The sequence below is a fragment of the Galeopterus variegatus genome, unplaced genomic scaffold, assembly GCF_000696425.1.
Source record: "Galeopterus variegatus unplaced genomic scaffold, G_variegatus-3.0.2 Scaffold487, whole genome shotgun sequence".
In the NCBI taxonomy this organism is placed as follows: Eukaryota; Metazoa; Chordata; class Mammalia; order Dermoptera; family Cynocephalidae; genus Galeopterus; species Galeopterus variegatus.
In genome coordinates, this window is record NW_007726598.1 from 460,275 (window position 1) to 473,155 (window position 12,881).

At 45.1% G+C, this 12,881-nt stretch overlaps 2 protein-coding genes across 3 annotated transcripts in view; one reads left to right on the forward strand and one right to left on the reverse strand.

Annotated features, from left to right (window-relative positions):
* COQ5 (coenzyme Q5 homolog, methyltransferase (S. cerevisiae)) overlaps positions 1-1,978 on the forward strand; it is a 17,721-nt gene extending 15,743 nt beyond the window's left edge. Inside the window, exons 5-7 of the mRNA XM_008569356.1 lie at positions 539-627; positions 1,248-1,359; positions 1,441-1,978. Of these exons, the coding sequence (XP_008567578.1) occupies positions 539-627; positions 1,248-1,359; positions 1,441-1,542 (303 nt within the window). The 3' untranslated portion in view covers positions 1,543-1,978. The remainder of the gene's footprint in view (positions 1-538; positions 628-1,247; positions 1,360-1,440) is intronic.
* Positions 1,979-4,889: 2,911 nt separating this feature from the next.
* On the reverse strand, positions 4,890-7,716 carry DYNLL1 (dynein, light chain, LC8-type 1). 2 transcript variants are annotated; one of them, XM_008569357.1, is made up of 3 exons: positions 7,563-7,716; positions 7,217-7,354; positions 4,890-5,314 (listed from the first exon to the last, which is right to left on the reverse strand). In XM_008569357.1, exons 2-3 carry the CDS (start codon positions 7,346-7,348, stop codon positions 5,177-5,179), a joined length of 270 nt encoding a protein of 89 aa, XP_008567579.1. In that variant the 5' UTR covers positions 7,349-7,354; positions 7,563-7,716; the 3' UTR covers positions 4,890-5,176. The 2 variants fall into 2 exon arrangements, with proteins under 2 accessions (XP_008567579.1, XP_008567580.1); XM_008569358.1 differs by having other exon boundaries at positions 7,581-7,690.
* Positions 7,717-12,881: the final 5,165 nt, after the last annotated feature.

Consider the following 12,881-nt stretch of genomic DNA (forward strand, 5'->3'; position numbering starts at 1 on the left):
CGCAAGCCTCGACGTTGCTCCTGCCCCTCGCTCAGCCAGTGAGCGGGAGCCGGTCCGTACGTGGGATCCGAACCCTCGGACGGGAGCGCCGCCGCGCTTCCCAAGCGGCGCACTATCCAGTGCGCCACCGGGCCGGCCCCCCTCCATTGTGATTTTAATAGGTAATTTTTTTTGGCAGCTGGCAGATGCAGGAATTGAACCCTGAACCTTGGTGTTATCAGCACCATGTTCTAACAAATTGAGCTAACTGGCCAGCCCTTGAGAGGTGATTCTAAACTTGCCCTTCATGGAGTTGTACCAACCTGTAGTCAGTCTGGATTACTCCATGTAACCTTCTCTAGTCATGGGAAGCAAAATGCCTATAATGTTTAGGATACATAGGGTTATTTCTGCTGTTACAGCTTCCCAATGGAGAATGAACAAGGGATTTGTGGGAAATGATAACTTTTACAATGCTTACAGAAGCTAAATCTGTCTTCACCTCATGGAATTGAGTGAGATCTACTGAGGAGTGTGTCCTCTTCCTTGTCTCGCTCAGGCACTCCAGGAAGCCTATCGGGTCCTGAAACCAGGAGGACGGTTTCTCTGTCTTGAGTTTAGCCAAGTGAGCAATCCCCTCATATCCAGGTTGGCGTTGTGTTTGTCTGTTTGGGGGGGGTGGACGGTATGGGGACCGGTTGGCATTGTTAATAGGGCTTTTATCTTCATTGTCTAGTAGGGTTCCTCACCCCAAAATTGATTTTAAAAAATAGCCAGTAAGCTATAAGCATGAACTTTAGAGTCCCAGAGCCCCTGAGACACAGTGCCACCTCTGAGGTCAGCCAATTCTGGATGATAGTACCTAGGCCAGAAGAGTCTCAAACCAGTCACCATGTTGTTTGACTCATACAGTATTTTAAGAAATTGACTTAGAGGTCCATAGTTAAAAATCAGGAAATTTTAGATAAAGATCTGGATTTACAGCTTCACTTGAGAAAGAATATACTTGGCAACTGGGTAGGCCCATTTTTCCACATAAAGTAGTCAGAGCTGGGTAGTAACTGCCCTTTCTCTACTTCTGTGATACTTCCTAACTGTACCTGTCACCACACCTACTGGTCTTGCACCTTGCCCACTTCAGTTATTCAGGAACTTGTTTGGTCCCTATAGGCATTTGAGTTTGTGACCCAGGCTTAGACCTTCTTGCTTCTTATAGAGGTAAGAAATTGAGACATGTTCTAATCTTAATCTTTTAACTTTTTGTTTAGGCTTTATGATCTATATAGCTTCCAGGTCATTCCTGTCCTAGGAGAGGTCATTGCAGGAGACTGGAAGTCCTATCAATACCTTGTAGAGAGTATTCGACGATTCCCATCTCAGGTACAAATTTCTATACCTTACAACAGAGGCCCTAAAGTTGAAATCCAAGCAGTCATTAGTGAATCTTTCTCTGTGTTCTAGGAAGAGTTCAAGGACATGATAGAAGATGCAGGTTTTCAGAAGGTGGCTTATGAAAGTCTAACATCAGGCATAGTGGCCATTCATTCTGGCTTCAAACTTTAACTCCTTTTCTATCCTGGAGCATGAACCAGTCACATCCTGTTGAAAGCCTAGAAGTGCAGGATAATCTGGCTAATGAAACAGCCGCAGAGCATCTCCTCTTAAGGATATTCATGTTCTGAATTGACCAGTCTCAAAGTTGAAGAAACAAATTCTTGTCACTTGTTTTGCAGCTTTCATTAGGAACTGCTTCAGGCCTTCTCCCAGAGGTATTTGGTCTGTTTTTTTGGCTCAACTCCTGCAAATTTCTCTTGGCTGTGCACTGTGGTTAAGGTAAAACCAGCACTAAAGCACAATTTTGAATTATGTTTGTAATTTTTCTGCTGGTGCTGCCTTCCAGAGGGATAATGGATCATTTGAACCCAATGATGTTTTGAACTATAAAACTTTCTTTTTTTTTTTTTTAAAGATGACCAGTAAGGGGATCTTAACCCTTGACTTGGTGTTGTCAGCACCACGCTCAGCCAGTGAGCGAACCGGCCATCCCTATGTGGGATCCGAACCCGGGGCCTTGGTGTTATCAGCACCGCACTCTACCGAGCGAGCCACGGGCCGGCCCCTATTTGGTTTTTTTTGTTTGGGGGGGGTTAGCTAGCTAGCATGGGGATACAAACCCTTGACCTTGGTGTTATCAACACCATGCCCTAACCAGCTGTGCTAACCAGCTATCCCAAGGCTATTTGAAAGGGCTTCACATATGCTGCTTCTTGGCCCAGCACAGTGGGGATCATTTATATACCTTCACTCACAGTGTCTTGCCCTGTTACTAAAAAGGTTCCACATATAGCTAGCTATATACAACTATCTCAAACAACAGCAGCTAAAAGCATTTTATCAAATGCTAAGCCTTAAGAAAACTTTTAGCTTACATTTTTTCAGCCAGCTGGAGGCTATTGGCTTTTAAAATTAACAGGAAGAAGCAGGCATTTGAAGGAACTTCATAAACCATCAACCCAGTCTTATCTCCATAGCAACATGGTTTTCTCACATCAGAATTTAAAAAATTAAAGTTAAAAGCTGCCAAGTTCCTGACAGTAGATATGGGCCTGATCAAATTAGATTAGAACCCCCCAATGTCCAGCTGTAGGGTCTGTCACTGGAGATAGCCCTACTCCAAATAGATGATCTAACTGAACAAGTTACAGCTTTGGAGGTCAAGTTCCTGTTGGGCTTCAAATAGAAATATAGCTAGATCACTGAAGAGGAAAAGGGGATAGAAAAAAGATTAATTATGAGAACATTTTCAGTCTGTTTATATAAATACAAACCTAGATCATCCCTATTGCAGTCTCCTGTTCCACAGTACCTCATCCTCCTTTCCTGCAGGGTAAAAAACTCTTCTTCCATTTCAACTACCACAGTAAACAGTAAAAACAAATTTTTGCACCTCTACCCTGAAACTCTCCCAGTTCTAATGTAGCACAACTTCATTAGTTCATTAGGACTCCTAAAACAAGTTGTGGTAAAGAAAAACTTCCAAAGATGTTACTGACCTAATGCTACACTTAAGATGGGGTTATCACGTATCGATTTAAATCTACCACTGCCGGGCCGGCCTGTGGCTCACTCGGGAGAGTGTGGTGCTGATAACACCAAGGCCACGGGTTCGGATCCCATATGGGGATGGCCGGTTTGCTCACTGGGTGAGCGTGGTGCTGACAACATCAAGTCAAGGGTTAAGATCCCCTTACCGGTCATCTTTAAAAAAAAAAAAAAAAAAGATAAATCTACCACTGCCTTCTGTGTAGGTAGCCTGGCTGCTCAGAAATCTCAATGGCATTTTACAGGTCCAAAGTCTAAAAAAGCCTTACTTCATGAGAAAATAATAGGCAAACTAGAAGTCAAGACCCTTCTTGCAATTTCCCAAGATGGGTGTGGGTTGTTCCAGCCTCTACCATATTTCTATTCTGCCTACCAAAGCTAAGTCTGCCATATATGCTTTCCTTCATAAGATTGCAACCTTCCTAGAATTGATAGCAGGAAAAACCACGGCTTTAATTTGGTCTTTTAATGAAAAAGCTTTACTATACCCTTGTTTATCAGTTTCTTACTACAGCTTTTAAAGCACAGCAACAGCAAGCTAAAAGTTTTAATGTCTGCAAAGACATTCTTAGAAAAGCATGGAAGGCTGCTGCTCAAAACTTTTTATTTCCCCTTTTAAGATCACCTTCGATCTTTAAAAGTATTCTTTTGGGGCAAGACATGGCAGTGGGGGATAGCCTAGAATCCAGCTGTACATTTCATTATCCCAACTTTACTATGAACCTAAAAGTTTTAATGTCTGCAAAGACATTCTTAGAAAAGCATGGAAGGCTGCTGCTCAAAACCTTTTATTTCCCCTTTTAAGATCACCTTCGATCTTTAAAAGTATTCTTTTGGGGCAAGACATGGCAGTGGGGGATAGCCTAGAATCCAGCTGTACATTTCATTATCCCAACTTTACTATGAACGTATTTCCATTTCACAACAATAGAAAGCTTAAAGGAGTACTACTACACATCCATCAACACCATCTGAGGCCAAAGGCCCAGAACATTCTATAGCAAGTCTTTTAACAAATACTATCCTTGGGCTGGCCGGTTAGCTCAGTTGGTTAGAGCATGGTGTTGTAACATCAAGGTCAAAGGTTCAGATCCCCCTACTGGCCAGCTGCCACAAAAAGCAAACAAAAAAACCTCCTTAAATGCTGGTTTTTTTCAGGTTAGGACTAAAATTTAATCCAGAAGTTTCTCTGCTGTGCATATCTCTACATGCAGGATGGTGAGAATTAGAAAGCCTCACGAGTACCTGTAAATCAACTTTCTGTTGCTTCTAACATAATACCCAAGGCAGGCTGCCAAAAAAATATTTGAAACTGGGTAATTCATAAAGAAGCAATTTATTTCTTACAATTATGAAGGCTGGGAAGTCCAAGGTCAAGCGGACAACCTGGTGAGGATCTTCTTCCTGATGGGGACTCTGCAGTCCTGAGGTGTCTCAGGGTATCACATAGCCAGAGGGCAAGAGTATGTTCATAAGCTAGCTCAGGTCTATTTTCCTCTTTGTATAAAGCCACCAGTTACCCTCCCCTGATAACCCATTAATCCATCAATGGATTCATTCATGGGGGCAGAGCCCTCACAATCCCATCACCTTCCAAGGGCCCCACCTCTCAACACTGCCACATTGGGGATTAAGCTTGACCATGAGTTTTGGAGAGGACAAACCATAGCAATACCAAAATGGGTAGTCTATTATAACCCACAGAAACTTACTTCAAAGACTCACCCCCACCAACCTGGTCACCTGATTAAGTGATAAGCCGCCTTCAACCCTATGTTATTTGAACAAATTGTAGTTCACACACGTAAACATCTGCAACAGATTTATTTTTTTAAAGGAATGGATTTTGAGAGGAAAAAAACATGGGACACAGAAGTATGGAATAGAAAATAAATACAAATGTAAGCTGTTTTGCTAATTGTTTTATAACCACAACAAACTAGTACAGAGAATACCCTGTACAAAACACAATAAAGGTTCAAAGATCGAGGTGTTCCCTTAGCAAGGCTGAAGATTTCAGTCTCTGGTATTTGGAATTTAGGCTGCAATCCTTGTTTTTGGATGGATCGCTGGGTGTGTGGCACAGTCCATGCTTTTAACCAGATTTGAACAGAAGAATGGCCACTTGGCCCAGGTAGAAGTAGATGAAGTGTTTGGTTTCATGTGTCACGTAACTACCGAAGTTCCTCCCCACGATGCAGTGCCAAGTGGGGTTGTACTTCTTGTCAAACTCCTGGAAAGGAAAAAAACACTAGAATTTTAGTGCTAAACCAGAGATTAGTTTGTCTCCTGGATAAGCCAGAGCCTGTAGGGGCAGAAAGGAGGAACGTTAACATCTGCAAATTCTTAGAATGTTCCCCAGCTCCAAGTCGCCTACACAGTGCATTAATGCAAACATACTTGCAGTCTGAGCTAAGACTGAAGGGGCTGAATAGGTAAAAGGCAGAAAGGTCAGCCTCAAAGACAGCACTTTGTTAGTTGTAATTACACCTACATACCTTCTATAATATTTTATTCATTGATAGCAGGTGACATCAACAGCTGTAGTTTATCGTGTTCTTCTGTGTAAATTAAACTGTCATTCTATTTCCCATGCACCCAAAATCCAAGAAAATGGTAAAAACTTAGCCCAAAATACCCCATTTTGAACCCATTCCTCATTATGAAGATCTTAACTACACCCCTGCGCTTCCAAAAGTACAAAGTTTCAATCAGCATCTAAAACAGCTGCGGATCAAAATTTAAGTTTAAGGGGACAAGATGCATAAGCACTTCACTGTTCCTATAAAAAGAATGCTGGAAGCAGAATATGACAGCCAACTGGCCAAATTTTATCCTTAATTATAATTTACATAGCCCTCCTTTCCACGTCTATCCCGATGGTGCTAATCTACCACCGGGTCCACAAGGTTAGCAAGTTGCACGAGCAACTCTTAGGTATCTCCTCCATCCCAAGAAGCACTGGGGACAAGAATGCCTGAGTTGGTTTCTTCACTAGGTGACTGTAGGCAGGACCCAAAGGTAATCTTTCTCTATAAAATTCTTACAAGTCTTTGTGGCCGAGTTATGCAAAACTTGGCTATTCATATTGCATGCAATGCGAAAACCTCTTTTAAATCTATTAAGGAGAATAACGTTCTTAGAAACTAGATGCAGGGACTGCTGCGTTTGTCAATAAAGGTATTTATTCCTGTTCCATCTTAAGTCTTTCATTCTCACATTCTCTACTGGAACCCTCCCACAGCTTAGGCTGCCAGCTTCTTTCCCTTCCAGCAAACGTTGCCCAAGAAGTTGGCAGTCCTACCAGCTTTCTACACACTGCCATTTACCAAGCCCCCACCCCAGTCCCCAACCACCACTACCACCCACTTTCCATCAACTGCCGCCTAACTCCTCACTGGAAGGCTGGCAAGATCTCCCTCTGGCCCGGCTGGAAACACCCACGCAGCTCCCCCCTCCGGAACGCCCAGATGGATCCTCGGCGCAGGAATCATACAGAAGGGGGAACCGCTGCTCCCTGATCTTAGATACCGTTGCTAGGTGGCGCTTTCCCCCGCGGAGCTGGGTAACAAAAAAAAAAAAAAAAAAAAAAAACTGCCAGCTTCTTTCCCTTCCAGCAAACGTTGCCCAAGAAGTTGGCAGTCCTACCAGCTTTCTACACACTGCCATTTACCAAGCCCCCACCCCAGTCCCCAACCACCACTACCACCCACTTTCCATCAACTGCCGCCTAACTCCTCACTGGAAGGCTGGCAAGATCTCCCTCTGGCCCGGCTGGAAACACCCACGCAGCTCCCCCCTCCGGAACGCCCAGATGGATCCTCGGCGCAGGAATCATACAGAAGGGGGAACCGCTGCTCCCTGATCTTAGATACCGTTGCTAGGTGGCGCTTTCCCCCGCGGAGCTGGGTAACAAAAAAAAAAAAAAACTTGGGGCGCCGAAGGTCGGGTCTTCCCAAGAAGGACCGCAAAATTCACTTGCGTCCTTTCTAGACACGTCTACGCTTGGACCCGCCATGCGTACCCCAAAGATCTCTGCCGGGCGTTCTTAACATGCAGAATTAGGGATAAGAAACTAAGTTGTGACTCGCCCGGCGGCGCGCAAACCGCCCAGCCTCCCGCACCCCTTCCTCACCTTCTTGATATGGGCCGCAATGTCCTTTTCTATGTTATATTTCTCCAACGCCTGAGTAGCGCACTCCACCGAGTCCTGTTGCATCTCTTCCGACATGTCCGCATTTTTGATCACGGCCTTTCGGTCGCACATCGTTACCTGGCGGGGGCGAGACCCGGGCAAGGGGTGAGGACTTGGGGTGAGGGCCGCGCCTCCAAGGCTCCGGCTCCCCACCCCAGGCCTGCGCCACCCCGGGACGACGCCCCCCACCCCGCTCCTCAAGAAGCGCTGGCCGCGCAGAGGGATAAGTCCAGCGGAGGGCGAAACCAGGTGGCCAGGATCCCCCGAGAGCCCCCGAGGCTCTCACCGTGAAGCAAGGACTGACCGACTGCAACGGTCTCCTGCGGGAGGTGCTACCACGGTTCAGGACCAGTGTAAGATGCCGTCGCTGCCGAAACAGTGGCGCATCTAAGCAGCCCCACGCCAGCCGCCGCCGCCTAGTGCCTAGGCCCCGCCCCGCTCCCTCCGGCCCCGCCCCCCACTTAACATCTCTATTGGCTTAACACAGCCCCCAGAATCCTCCCATTGGTCCATGGGCTCTATGGTTCCCTCCGGATCTTTCTCCCGCATTTTGTTGCAGACCACAATGCACCGCTCATGGCGTCGGTTGCCCCGGCAATGGGCCCCACGCGGAGAGGCCCACACACCTAGAAGGTGGAGCGAGACTGGGTCGCGAGGACCACCCAGCTGGCTGGAGGGCTTCGAGGGGAGCTTCTGCCCGAGCCACGGGAAGTGATTACAAATTCACGGAGGTAGGGTGACTGTTAGCTCACTTGGGAGAGCGCGGTGTTGGTAACACCAAGATCACGGGTTCGGATCCCCATACCGGCCAGCCACCAAAAAAAAAAAATTTCACGGAGGTTGTCCCAGGGTGTGTTCTCGAACTTCAGTCTCAAGAAGCTGGGTGGCCAACCCTCCCGCACACACACCCCCACACACATACGTACCCGCCCCCCCACCCCATCCCAAGTCGGAAGGACCTACAGATTCTGACTGAGGTGGCCTCTCTCGTCACTGAAAGCGTATCCCTGAAGTAGTCCAGCTTCATGGGCAACCCACCTGTGCCAAAGGAGGGGTCCCCAGGTGTGGTTTAATGTTTTGCTGTCTCATTCCTGAAATTCTTAAAATTTTAACAAGGGGACCCACATTTTCGTTTTGCACTGGGCCCCTTGTGTAGCACGACCTGCTCTGAAATATCTGGGGGAGGGCATCCTCAGGGCATACTCGGGATGAAGGGAGGATTTTAGGAAAGAATGAGGTTTCCTTCTGAATTAAGGGATTGTCCCCAAGAGTCGGGTCTCTGCCAGGCAATGCAGACCTCCTTTAAGGGGATAGGGGTGGGTCTTCCGGGTGGATATGGGAGTGTCGAGCCCTGGGTGTGTGTCCACGGTGGGACTTCTTACTCAGGTGAGGCAGTCTGTCCTGTGTAGGAGAGTTTCTTGGTTGGGGATCTATCTCTAGGGAGGCGGTATCCTAATGGATAAAAAGGCGGCCCTCTGGTTTAGGGAGCTGTGGGTTTAGGGAGTAGAGTCAGATCTGGATTTAAATCCTAGCATAGTCATTTACTAGCTATTTAAACCTCAGGGTTTTTTTAATCTGTAAAGGGGAACTAAATGTAAAAGGAAACCACTTCTTAGGCATGTTGGGAATATTAAATGAATAAATGTATTTGGAGTTCTCAGCAAAATGTACGTAGTAAGTGCTCAATGAATCTTTCTTTTTTTTTTTTTGGGGGGGGCGGGAGGCGGCTGCTGGGCTGGGGGCCTGAACCTTTGACCTTGGTATTATAACACTGCGCTCTAACCACCTGAGCTAGGTGGGAAGTCTTGCTCAATGAATCTTTCTTTTTTTTTTTTTTTTTGGTGGGGGCGGGAGGCGGCTGGCTGGGCTGGGGGCCTGAACCTTTGACCTTGGTATTATAACACTGCGCTCTAACCAACTGAGCTAGGTGGGAAGTCTTGCTCAATGAATCTTATAAATAATCATTCTGTGGAACTGTCCTAGAAACCTCAGAATGGTTTTGAACAACCAACCCTTAAATGCCGATAATGTATGGTTGAACTTCCGTAAATGAGTTATCAGGTTAATAATGTAACTGGAAGCCTCCTGTTTACATTTCTGCATTTATCTCTTGACCACCTATTCTCATTGACCCAGAGCCCTTAACAACAATTTGACCAGAGGCACACCACTTCAAAGACAAAAATATGGGAATAATGAGAACTTCCTCAGGTACAATATACGCATATCAACGAAACCAAATTAAGAGGCTTTTTCTAGCTCCATGTGGGATTAGGAGTTTGAGGAGTTAAAATATATTTACATGGTGTCTCTGCTGAGGAAGAAGTAGGGTTGGCAACAAGTGAGGACCCTGGAAATGATCAAGGTTCTCTGGAAGTGCAGATGACATTAAAGCCACTATGACTCCACCAAGTAGAGACCCCAGAGAAATTTCCTAAATCATCCTCATGATTGTTTTCCATGCCTATGCTACCTCTACTATTATTAATTTAATATTTTATTATTGTTAATATATTTACATAGTATAATATAATGTAATTATTGATTATAATATTTTATATAATGTAATTTATTATTTTTCTTTAAACTCCCTTTAAAAAAATTTTTTTGGGGGGCCGGCCCGTGGCTCACTCGGGAGAGTGCGGTGCTGATAACACCAAGGCCCCGGGTTCGGATCCCATATAGGGATGGCCGGTTCGCTCATTGGCTGAGCGTGGTGCTGACAACACCAAGTCAAGGGTTAAGATCCCCTTACCGGTCATCTTTTTAAAAAAAAAAAAAAAAAAAAAAATTTTTTTTTGGTAGCTCGCATGGGGATCCAAACCCTTGACCTTGGTGTTACAATACCATGCTCTGACCAGTCCCATACTGGCCAGCCACTCCAAAAATATAAATAAATAAATGACAAATTTATGTCATTACCATAAATGGAAAACCAGTCCTACTTGCCATAGAGGCAACTATAAAACATAAATAAATATTAGAGTATAAAATGTTTTGTCCTTGTATCACTAAACTGATTTTGGACACCACTAGTGATGTGTCCCACACTTGGAAAATGCTGCCCTAGAGGTGAGTTCTTAAATGGGGTCCGTGTACAGATTTCAAAAGTTTCGGGCCGGCCCGGTGGCGCACTGTGCTAGTGCGCTGCTTAGGAAGCGCGGAGGCGCTCCTGCCGAGGGTTCGGATCCCACATACAGACTGGTTCCCGCTCACTGGCTGAGCGAGGCGCGGGGGCAACACCGAGGGTTGCGATTCCGTTGCCGGTCCCAGTCCGGTACGGGGGCGACACTGAGGGTTGCGATCCGTTGCCGGACACGGGAAAAAAAAAAAAAAAAAAGTTTCACAAGGGGCTGTCTGATTAGCTCACTTGGTTGGAGTGCGGTGCTGATAACACCAAGGTCAAGGGTTCAAATTCTGTACTTACCCGGCAGCTGCCAAAACAAAACAAATCAAAAGTTTCACAAGCCCCTTAGAAGTGTGCACAAAATGTGTGTAGTGCTCACAGGCATTTTTCCAGCGAGAGGATCCATAGCTTCCAACAGATTCACAAAGGATTCAGAACCAAAGAAGGGTAAAAGAAAACAACTGCTACAGAATAACCCTAACTCTTAGAATGAATGTGAGATTCTTTCACCGGGTCCCACTGAATTGGCCCATCTGGAGCCTGTAGCATTACACGTTTTGGCAACTTATTCTATTCCACTCCTAACTGCTAAATTTGCTTGAAAACCATTCTGAGTCTGAAAAACTGCATTTTTCATTCTTACAACAGGAAATTATAATTAGGGGGAGGCAAAATTTCTGAGAGCACAGACTTTGAAATCAGACAGACCTGGGAAAAACCTAAACTGTGACCTTCAAATTAGTTAACTCTCAGGGGTAGAGGGTCCTGGTTTTTAAATGGAGATCATACCTTCATTATAGGGTGGTGGTGAGGATTATATTAAATAATGCTTCTAAAGGCCTAGCCAAGCCACAAGGGAAAATGACATCAGTCTAGTCAAGGCACCTAAAATGGAGCTAGGAGTCCACCTCAGCTTTAGTTTCAGGCCTTTCTGAGAACATTCTGGAACTGCACTCAGCACCACCACATGGGTCACTGCCACCTGGAGGAACAACTGCTGAGGAGACTGTTTACTACTTTTCCCCCTAAGAGCCTGCTTGAGAGAACTGTTATGACCAATTCCTCATAGACAAGACTGACACATGTTAACAGCAATCACAACTTTTGTAACTGCCATCTCCTTTTCACGGGCATTTTCCTTTAAATACCCTGACTTTCTTTTGTTCTCCAGAACACATGTTCAAGACCTGTTGAATCTGTGTCTCCCGGTCTGCTAACAAACTCATTAATAAACCACCTTTGTTTAATTCTCAAACCAGGTGATCCCTTTACTTTGTTTGACACAAGGTACAATAAATAGTAGCTATTGCTGTTATGTGTTGAGACCTGTCAAAGAACAAAATTACAACAAATATAATTTCAAGATCTCAGTTGGCTTTATTGAGATTCTAGAACGAGGCAACACTCCAGTCCATAAAATAGAATAAATATTCTATTCTACAGACAGAAAAAGAGCTGAAGAAAGCAGAAACAAAGAACAAAATTAGCAGTTTGGTCATTTCAAAGTTACTTTCCTTGTTAAGGTGGGGACAGAGAGACAGAACAAAAGAAAAATAATTGATTATTTAATATCAGGTTATTTTAGGCTATCCTTTTTGTGTAAGGATTAAAGCAGAAGGAACTTCATTATCATGCCTTTTGAAGATTTAAACTGGACTTGTTGGGAAATTGGCTGTTATCTCTCTCCTGATTTTTGGAAAGTCAGACAACAATTTAGCTTGGGTTTGGTGACTTGGAACTTTAGCAAGGGTGAGTCCATTTTGATTTTTAGTCTGGTCTGTTGGGGCCTAGTGCAGGAGCTTAGTCCAAAACAATGACCTCCTATAATTTTTATTTAACAGACCTTATCATATACCAGGCATTTTTCAACACATTTTCTCATTGACTTCTCACAACAACTCTATGAAGTAAGAAGTGTTATTCTCTCCATTACACAGATGTGGAAAATGAGGTTCAAAGAGGTGAAGTCCCTTGTCTAAAGTCATACTGCTAGGAAGTGACAGAGCTGGGACTGGAATCCTGGTCTGTCTGACTCCTCAGTCCCACTCAGATGGAACCTCTAAGCTACACCATCTTCCTAGGCAAAGGGAGCTGATACTTCAGAATAGAGTAATGTCCCTGGACACTAAGTATTCCTGGTGGGAGCTCCCTAAATATATGTTGGATGGAGGATGGATGGATGGATGAATGGATGGAGGGATGGATGGATGGATGGGTGGATGGATGGATATTTTATACTAATTCAGCATTTCTTCCTCAGCAACGAATGCCCCAAACTTGACCCTGGATTGGTCCTGATTTTCCCTGGACCAGAATTACTGTTCCACTTTAGCCATCAGACTCTCAGGGCCCTTAGAAAGCCCTTCAGAATTGTTATTCACAGCAGGCTGAGGGATTCCTTGCAGGGCCTGCATCTCTCCCTGCCCACGGACAGGCTAGAAAGGACAATGATCTGCGCCACCTCCATTCCCCCACTGC